General features: G+C 40.1%; 1 protein-coding gene across 1 annotated transcript; it reads right to left on the bottom strand.

The window, feature by feature from the left end:
* Nucleotides 1–1,016: 1,016 nt before the first annotated feature.
* Nucleotides 1,017–8,327, bottom strand: trib1 (tribbles pseudokinase 1). The gene is made up of 3 exons (XM_079589759.1): nt 7,688–8,327; nt 6,803–7,095; nt 1,017–2,620 (listed from the first exon to the last, which is right to left on the bottom strand). The coding sequence occupies exons 1-3, from the start codon at nt 7,970–7,972 to the stop codon at nt 2,155–2,157; spliced, it is 1,044 nt and encodes a 347-aa protein (XP_079445885.1). The 5' UTR covers nt 7,973–8,327; the 3' UTR covers nt 1,017–2,154.
* Nucleotides 8,328–10,356: the final 2,029 nt, after the last annotated feature.

The raw sequence follows: 10,356 nt of genomic DNA, 5'->3' as shown, positions 1-10,356 counted from the left end.
ACCCATTGACTTCCATAGTTCTATGGAAGTCAATGGGTGCCATCAACTGTCTGGTTACCAACATTAAAATATCTTCTTTTGTGTTCAACAGAACAAAGAAACGAATACAGGTTTAGAACAACTTGAGGGTTAGTGATTAAAGATAACGTTTTTTTTACTATCCCTCTAATATAATTTCTATTGAAAATTTTATGACATTTATTTAAATAATTAAAAAAATACACATTTGTAATAATTAAGTTGCTACAGTATTTAGTACATTTAAAACATGTTAGCTTTAACATATTTAAAATATAGCAATTTTAATTGTAGTGTGTGATTCAATAACATGAATCACACACTATAATTAAAATTGCAATCGTGGACTTGGCATGTGTTAGTCAACAGCAAAATAACTGAACTTCCTTACAATTGCCTCTTATTGCATCTTAAAATATTTTTTTAAGTGTACTTAAGTGTGTTAAGAAAGTGTGCACTCTTTCAGTACACTTAAAGGGATAGTTCACCCAGAAATGAAAATTCTGTCAACATTTACTCACCCTCAAGTTGTTTCAAACCTGTATGAATGTCTTTCTTCTGCTGAACACAAAATAAGATTTAGTATTTTTTTTCCTACTATGGAATTCAATGGGGCCCATCAACTGTTTGGTTACCCGTATTCTTCAAAAATATCTTAATTTGTGTTCGACAGATAAGATAATTCATACAGGTATGGAACAACTTGAGGGTGAGGAAATGATGACAGAATTTTCATTTTTGGGTGAACTATCCCCTAAAGTGGCTTTTTATTTCATATTATCTGCAAGTACAGTTCTTTAGTATACTTTTAAGATTTGAAGTACACTACAAGTGCACATTCAATACAATTAAGCACACTTCTTTTTCACAAGGGTAATCTTGAGGCTTGAACATTTTTAGAGACTTCTGATAATCTGAATATATAAAAAAAGAAATGATCAACTTCATACAAAAGTTATGCATTAAGAAATAGATTTTTCACAGAATGCACCACAAATGTAAATAAGAGAGTAATCTTTATTCAATTTTGTTCACACACTTAACATGTACATATTTACACATGCTCATTTCTACAATGAATTTTAACTATTAAACCCTCATGGTCAAGCCTTGGGGTTTGTGTCACAAATACATAATTCACAGTGCAATATGAACTCTGTGCACTCGTGTCAGCTTTCCCCATGTGCTGCATGCATGAGACAGACATTTTGCATACCCTCCAGCCTTTGCTTATAAAGAGCCTTTCACAAACCATAGACGTCGCATGTCTCCATTATGCTTGGATTCAGAGGTAACATACAACCCCCAGCACGAGGGTAGCAGAAAACCGACCTTTAGAAGACACTCTACCCTTACAGTAGTGCTATTGTAGAACTGTTCTCTTTACTTTAAAGCGAGAGTGAAGATACGCATACAGTCATAGTGAGGCTCATAGCCCTATCCTCTTCATTACACCAACGCCCAGCTGTTGAGTCATCTTATATCTTACCCGCCGCAGTATGAACTGGCCTGCCACGCTGAAGTCTCATGCTTTTACGAGGATCCCTTGGATTCAAGTAAGGAAACTGTGACTGACTAGAGAGATCAGGGTATAGCAGGATGAACGAACACTTTGTATCTGTCCGTGACTGTTTGTGTCTGTCCTGAGGCTCGTTCTGAACATTTATTGGAAATTCACTGAATTTAAGAATCTGTATGACACACGTTTTTTAAGGGTCAATAACTGACATTTAATGTTTGAACGGCCATTCTCCTCCTATCAAAGCAAACATGTACCTTTGGTATTCAATGGGTGAGTCAACCTGCACGGTGCGTTTTGACAGTATAAGAGTGAAGCCACAGGTCTGGCCCATCGGCAGAGGTTAGTCACCATGCTGACATTCTCTCATTATCACATGACCCATAATGCCCAGTCTCATACAGCACAAGAATGGTTCACTAGCACCAAACGACTTCAAAACACACTGGCTGTTGTGCGCGCTGTCCTTAAAGCTGACACAGATGATACAGTACTTTGAATGAGTGTATACTTCTGAATCTATTACAAAATCTGTATAAGAAACCAAATAATTAAAAACAAAAACCCACCGAGATAACGAACAGTTTTGGTCCATATTCAAGCTATATTGGGTTTCCTCAGGAGAAAAGATCCTCACCCTGCTCCATTTCTATCTGGGGCACTGTCTGTTCTCTGAGGTTAACTTCCTGTTCTGCATTTCCTGTGTCCAGCGTTTTGCCGTGGAACCATGGGTGAATGAGGACCTCTGCGGTGGTCAGTCTCTCGCCGGGGTCCTTTCTGAGCAGACTGCGAAGTAGGCAGCGCGCCCTTAAAGACAGTCCATCGGGAAGGCAATATGTGCCCCGTCGAATCTTAGTGAACAGGGTTGCGGGGTCCGGGTCGTGGAAAGGGTAGCGCCCCACCAAAATTGTGTACAGCATGACACCGAGGCTCCACGCGTCCGCCTGCTTGCCTGAGTAACACCCGCCGCCGTTCAAAATCTCCGGACTCACGTACGCAGGGCAGCCGTGCGTGTCGAACATCGAGTCGTCCTCTCCACACAGAATATGGCAGTCCTCCAGACCCTCTATTTTCAAATGGGTCCTAAAACAAACACATCACGGTTAGTACAATGACATAAGAGTTATTGTGTTGTGGCTGTGCAGAATGTCATAAGACTGGGTTATACAGATGCAGACTTTTTCACATTTTCTACACTGATTTTAGTGTCGAATTTTTGCAGAATAGGCTGGGTTTCGGTTTCACACAAGTTTTAAGTATGGTGTTAAAGTGGTTTGCCACTTTACGTGGTGGTGTTGAGCAGAACTGGTATCAACCTGTGGAAATGAATCACATGTTATACTACTGTATAATAGCGGGGGTTTCAAATGGGAATTCAGGAACCTGCAAAGGGCTGCTATGAGATGTAAAATTGTAGAGAGAGAAAAAAAATAGTACCATTCAAATGTTTGAGGTAGGTACGATTTCTTAATGCTTTTGAAAAAGTATCTTTATTGGATCAAAAATACAGTGATATTATCATGGGTTGAGGTAGGGTTGAAGTGAGGACCCAAGGAGTCAGAGGAAAATGGGCTTTATTAAAGTAAATCAAAACACAAACAGAAACTACCCCGTGGGGGAAAACACTACAGACTAGACTTTACTAGGCAGGAAACACAGACGGACACACACACACACGGGGACGGACAGATGGACGCAAACACGCACGACAGAATCATCAGACAGGCAGGGTAACAACAGCGTGCAACAACGATCTGGCACAGGGCAGCAAGCACAAGGGGAATAAATAGGACAGCAAACAAGGCAGGTAACTAGGGAGGACAGGTGGGGAAACTGAACCAATAATCAGATAACGAGATGGGCGGGGTCAGACAATGGACAGGAGAGCACATGGGAAGCATAACAGCCATGTGCTCACATCAAACATGAAATCACACACAAGCACATGACCAACAATAACCAATCGCTAGCCATGAGCTTACACAGAACAAGACACAAACATGCAGCTAATGAGAGACACTCATAAGCCGTGTGTTCACACAGAACAAGATAACATGAACGCAGCCAGTGAGAAACACTAGCTGTGTGTGACACAGCACAAGACAGAAACACAACACACAGACAAAGATAGGAGAATACAGGAGTGTCAGGGCTGTCACAAAACCAAGAAACACACTAGGAGACAGAACCCTGTGAAATATTATTACAATTTAAAATAACCATTTTCTACTTCAATATATTTTACAATGTAATTTATTCCTGTGATGGTAAAGCTGAATTTTCAGCGTCATTACTCCAGTGTTCAGTGTCACATGATCCTTCAGAAATCATTCTAATATGCTGATTTGGTGCTCAAGAAACATTTCTCATTATTATCAATGTTGAAAACACTTCTTCATATTTTTGTGGAAACCGTGATATTTTTTTTCAGGATTCTTTGATCAATAGAAAGTTGAACAGTGTTTATTTGAAATATCTTTTGTAACATTATAAATGTCTTTACTGTGACGTCTGATCAGTTCAATGCGTCCTTGTTGAACTTTTCTCACACTCTTAACAACAACTGAAACCATAATCAAATTAGACAAAATATCACACAATGGGTGGAGTGTGTGTATAATTAAGTACATGACAGGTGATCCGGTTCTATGGAAATCTCCGTAGTTTTCTGCAGACCTCTGTAGGCACAGATTCCATGTGAGACGGATACACACATATTCCATGTGAGACGGATACACACATATTCCATGTAAGACGGATACACACAGATTCCATGTGAGACTGATACATTTGCTCTTCCATTTCTCAACAAAGTGATGCATTGAAGCCTTCCTTTATTGTGCATGGAGCTGAAATAACTCTCCGTCACTTTTGTTGAGCTCACATACTGCAGTGCATGTAAATCACAGAAAAGACAGCCGCTCTAAGTGTTCTGACCCTCAAACAGGCGCTACTACAACAAATAAAGGACGGGCCGAGCCTCATAATTACGACCTTCGTCTAAACAAAAGCACGCATGAAAGTTTCCACAATGCACGCACGTAAAATAAACACTGAAGCTCCGTAATGTATTCTTGTAAACTCTGGGCTAAGTTTAGCTCAATTTCCAATAGGAAACAAATCCCCTACTACTCTAGGAATATCCCTGTGGACATTAACAGAAGAGCTGATGACCCGTGAGTCTGTGGTATCCCTGTCAGTAAAACATGAGCTGCTCTGCATGCTATTGTGTTTCATCACTGGCTATCAGCCTCGGTTTGGGGGGGTTTGTGGATGACACAACTGCATTCTGTCAGAGAGGTGGAGAGAATGAGTCATAGTCCTGTGTGTGTGTGTGTGTGTGTGACAGACAGAGAGACTGAGGACAAATGAGTGCACTGCGCTGTGCTGCAGGTCTACTGTGTTCTTCCTGCACCTGTGCCGTACGCTTATGGCATCTGGCAGTGCATTATTACCCACGAACAGCGCTGTTACATCAGTGACGCACAAACGGCCCCTGCCTGGCCAGCCTGTGCGTACGTGTGTGTGTGTGTGTGTGTGTGTGTGTGCGTGTGTGTGTGTGTTTCACAATCTAACTACAGATGCATTCCAGGTCAGTGAGTGTCTTTGTGTGTGCCATCACACACTGTATCTCTGCGTTATCGCAGTTTCAACCTTTTTGTTGCTTATCCATCACCCATCATGACCGTATTTCGCAAAAGCTATTCCAGCTATGGAAATTGCATTCGTTCTGCGGAAAGATAGTGTAAGAACAGCAGGTTTGCATAACTTGTCACTACGCTGAATGGTGCCAAACAAAGTGAAATAAAAAAGAAAACGTTTCTTTGTGCGCTTGGTCTCAGCAAATGCCAGCTGGTTACGTCTGCGCTAGACTCGTCTGCCGGGACAGGCCGCCAGTCTGCCAGTGTCGCAATGGCCACAGCCGGCGCTCCTCACCTACGAGTGATGCTGTATTCAGGAGTGTGTATGATCCTGAATGGTGAGTTTCCCCTCTGTATGCATTGCTATGACTCATCTTGCTGCACCCGTTGACTGCTGAGAGAAGGGTGACTACGTCCTCTTACACTTGCTTGTCTACTTCCATTCACTCAAATGAAAACCGATGCCAAAAGGTCAGGTGTAAAATGTTGCCTCGGAAATAGCGAATTTACTGTATGTACTGAGGGATGTGAAAACAACATATTAGCAAAATCAGCTAGTCGGCAGGTTGCTTGAAAGACTAGTCGACTAACTGGTTTTAAGGAAGCCCTATATAATTAGGAGAGTTTTGAGTTCACTTGAACCCCAAACGGGTGCATTTCTTAGGAAGCATTTACTCTTTCTTTTAGCATTCAAAAACACACACTGGCACGATGTAATGTAGCAGAAGGAAATAATCCGAAGCCATGTTTATGAACTGTATTATTTTGAAACACCATCTTAAAAGCATGTTTTACTGTGCAAAACCGTTTAACAACAAAAACGCAGCATGCAGTCAGCATGCTAATTAAAGCAGCTCTGTTAAAATATAAACATTCATATTTTATATTTAAAAGTTTTTATACATTTTTTATATTAATCAATTTTACATTTTTTATAAAAAAATGATACAAAATTATGAATTAACAAAATAAATAAAAGGGATATTTTATATATAGAATAATTGTATTTATTATATATTTTACATTTTTATAAGTAACATTTGTATATATATATACATAAATATATATATACAGTAATATTTTATATATATATTTTTTAAATATAATTTAATAATATAATTTAATACAAAAATTAAAAGTAATATTTTATATAAAAGGTATAATAAAATAATATGTAATAAAAATATCAGAAGAAATATCAAAAGTAATATAGACAGACATATAGATAGGTATAGCCAGCTTCAGTATGTTCCCTTCACTGGGGACCAGGGTTGATTTTTTTTATTTAGGCCATTTGCTTTTTATATATAATTCACTTGCATAATTCAGAGGACTCTCGGTTTCTACAGAAAATACTCTGACACAGGTCCAGAGGTCTGATTACCAGTTGTTCCTCTTGAGTGTTAATATTGTTCCATTGAATCTTTAGGGAAGCAGCACCAATCACCTGCGATGTGTCACATTGCTGTGAGGAAGCGAGAACTGAATGAAAGTAGAACTGACACTATTCAAGTATAACGCTGCTGGTGTCACAGCATTGATACATGAGGTACTGTACAGCACCTGGCTTGCCCCCAAAAAACCTCTTGCTTTCACACTCACACACACAAACTGTAACTCTCACCTTTTCTCGTCTGAGAACACAAACTTGCGAAGCTTGAGGTCCCCCAAAACGATGCCAACCTGGTGGCAATGGTTCACTGCAGACACCACCTGGTAGAAAAGCTTGGAAGCCAGGTCTTCGGGAAGCCTCTTGCTGCTCTTTACAAAGGTGTGCATGTCACCAAAATCCTTCTCTTGGAAAACATAGGCTTTGCACTCCCCAATAACTATGTCTTTGATCTGTGCAATGTTCTTATGATTTAAAAGCATGCTGTAGGCTCTTATTTTCTCCTGATATTGGCCCATATCAAACACCTGCAGATGGCAAAAAACAAAACAAAAAAACAAGTGTTCAGTATCATAAGACATTTACAATTGTGACCTGATAAAGTCAGTTCACTGGAGGTTGAATGAAGACTGTTATACTGTAAGGATCAAACACAAACATGCTATAAAAAGTTGAATGTCTTGTGAAGTTTGTGGCAGCAATAATCATGCACATTCTATTTGAGTATCATGTCAGACCCATATATCTGACTCAGATGCTGGTGCATTTGCAAATACTTACATATCATAAATCTGATAGCATCCCTAACCTCCACAGAGATTCTGATAGCGTACAATTATTTATATGCTGCAACATTTTTAATGTGTGTTGTGAGATATGTTTTATCATACAGTACATGCATGCAATTGTTTTTTAAAACAAGCCCTGCATTATTTTACGTGCATCTTTTCTGTTTTGCTGATGATAATAAAAATAATAATACTGATAGCAGCTGACTATATATTTAGATTTTTGGTTATGTTATTATTATTGAAACGTTTAAATAAATGTGTTAATTGACAAGAGTGGATCTTACTTATATAGGTCATGTACATTATAGTAGGCTATGCAGTGGTTTACCTTGCAGAGCAGTTCCTCTCCTGTGTCCATGTCTAACGCGCTGTGCACCCCCGGTCGGTCGGTCAGGGGCACTAGCAGGAACTGGCCGATGCGCGCGGGACCCTGATGGGCTGAGGTGACGCTCAGAGGAGCTCCGCTCACCGGAGATCCCGGAGAGGAACCCAGGAGACCAGCATCAGCTGAAGACTCGCTGAGCCGCGGACATCTGCTCACCGGCTCGTCTGTGTCAAAGCGCTTGTGTCCGTGTCTTCCCGGTACCGGATTATGAATCCACTGCACACTCATTCTTACAAACTACAGTAGTTGAAACTGATATTAGCTATACCGGAGTGATCCGACGGATTTCACGAAAGCATATTCCAGAAAAGGATATGTGCAATGCACTGCAAAAGGAGAAGAAGAAAAAAAAAATCCTATTTACTCGTCAATTAATGTGAAATGCAAAAAAAGGTGTTTGTGTCATAGGTTTTGCAGTTTCTCTTATCCATTGTTTTTCAGCTTTTTGCATTAGTCCACTGAAGCTTTTTTGGACAACATTGAAGCCCATGAGAGTATGAAGCAGCTGTGTGGTGTGAAATATTCCCGGTGTAGATGAGCCCGAGAGAAGGGCTGTCTGACTCAACTACTGATGCTGCTTTCTGAGCTCTACTTTCAGCTGATGTCCGATTCGAACGAGTCGGTTCATTTAAATCATTCATTTGAATCGACTCGAAAGATTCGTTTAATCATTCCACTATATTGGCAGTAAAACTGTGAGGTGGGTGACGTGGGTGATGTTGAATCCCTTAAAAAACACGATCGATACCACCGAATCGAAAACAAAGCGATAACATCGACAATTAACTATAATGTGTTTCAGTAGCCTACACAAATAATGCATAAATGTCGAGCACGCAGACACCTTTGAGTGATGTCTCAAAAGAAGCATTTATTCATCCGAACGAAACGATTCTTTAAAATGAATCGGACTTCTCAATGCTGGAACTCCGCCCGGTTCAGACTCTCTCTAGTGACACATTCATTGCAGTCTCGACGATTGAGCAATCTCCACATGCCATTCACCTTCCAGATGAATAGTAAAGCGCTAGTTTAATCAACTTTCCTTTCCCTCAGCAGTCAAATCTGCATGCAAAGCGTTTTAAATAACACTTATGCAAAACCGATGCCTTTATTCTTTTCAAATGTTTACAATTTACCCCAAATGTTTGGCATTGTGAAATCCAAGGAAGTTGCATTCATATTTTTCATTCTTCATCAAAACACATGGCCAGGCAATGATTAACTTATTTCGACATTCAGAGGCCAGAGGGTTATATTGTGCTCATTAGTGCACTGCACTATTCATGTGTTTATTTTCTTACCAGTATGTTAAAGATGTATAATCTTTCTGCAATGTCAACCATAATGACATATTTATCATGCTTAGCTAAAAAAAAAGTCTGTGTCTGAGGGATCAGTGGGTTTGTACATATATTTGCAGTTCATATTGGTAAATGCGCTGATGATGAGTCATCACCATAAAGAGAAAGACAAGGGAGTGGTGGTGGTGGTGCCCTTTATAGAATAACCATAGGTCTTTCTAAGGATATATTTGTTTAATTTAAATAGAAGGGGAATGCACAAAGAGCAGGAAAGCATATGTCTACGACCGCCGACGCACAAAATAAATTTGTGTCTCACCATGTCATTTGGCATATTAGCATTCCTCTGCAAATAGTTTACTAGCCTTCAGGGCACACACACAAGACAGCGACTCCCACTTTGTGTTTGAAACATCAATTGTGTGACAAAATAAAATCTGATGCAGTTCTTAATCGGCTGCTTGCTGTATGTCCACAGACAACCTTTGTCCCCGTTGCATTGGTTGTGAGTGACCGCTCTTAATTTGGAAGGGTGTAATTGAACGAGCACCTGTTTTACTCGACAGAAAAAGAGAGCCCTGTTTAGAATAGACTCAAGGGAATGTGGACTGTTTTTGATGCTTAAAATACCAGATCTATCCAGAGTAATTTTTTCCAGTATTAATAAGAAAGGTAAATGAGTTTTTTGTGGGCTAATGATCACAGTCTAAAATAAAGACAAATAGAAGCATTCAGAGGTTATGCAGTGTTATATTACTATTTTGGGTTCCTGCAGTTCCAAAAGAAGTGTGGAATATTTCAGTATACGCACTGTTCCTGTCCCGGTTACCTGAATTCTAGTCTGACGGATGAAGGTCTGGAATTCATAGCAGCTTTCTTTGGCCAAGGCCCACCCATAAGGCTGTTTGACCGACATGTCAAACAACCAATTACAGTTCGTTTCGTTCAGCGTCACGTTTCGGGGCGTGGAAATGTCCCCACAACAACAGACCGGCGTGCAACAAGTCTCCACTAAGTGCCTCAAACAAAACTCCTGGACATCTCTTAAAGAGTCTATGTCGTGAACTTCGCATATTTTTGAGAATCCTACGTTTAGCTGATCTTGATAAATGCTCATTGTCACTCATGTAAACACAACAATTTTTCTTCCGCAATCACACGTCTGCGCTTTGTTTCCCGGCGGACCGAAAATAAACGCGACACTCGCGCCCCCCGGAAATCCGATAAAATTCAACCAATCAGATGACGACTTCGACATTCCTGAAGTGTTTCTAGTTAAGTGTACCATATGCATCAGACGTTTAGCCA

The sequence above is a fragment of the Phoxinus phoxinus genome (assembly GCF_949152265.1).
Source record: "Phoxinus phoxinus genome assembly, chromosome: 19".
Taxonomy (NCBI): Eukaryota; Metazoa; Chordata; class Actinopteri; order Cypriniformes; family Leuciscidae; genus Phoxinus; species Phoxinus phoxinus.
Note: the sequence above shows the minus strand (reverse complement) of the source record. Positions and strands in the feature narration are given on the sequence as shown.

What these genes read in the sequence shown, in the direction of transcription:
- trib1 (XM_079589759.1), bottom strand. Translation starts at nt 7,972, where the DNA reads ATGAGTGTGCAGTGGATTCATAATCCGGTACCGGGAAGACACGGACAC. An exon ending in GAGAGGAACTGCTCTGCAAG is followed by an intron (nt 7,096 to 7,687) that starts GTAAACCACTGC and finishes TGCCATCTGCAG; the next exon opens with GTGTTTGATATGGGCCAATA. An exon ending in GTGTTCTCAGACGAGAAAAG is followed by an intron (nt 2,621 to 6,802) that starts GTGAGAGTTACA and finishes TGTTTGTTTTAG; the next exon opens with GACCCATTTGAAAATAGAGG.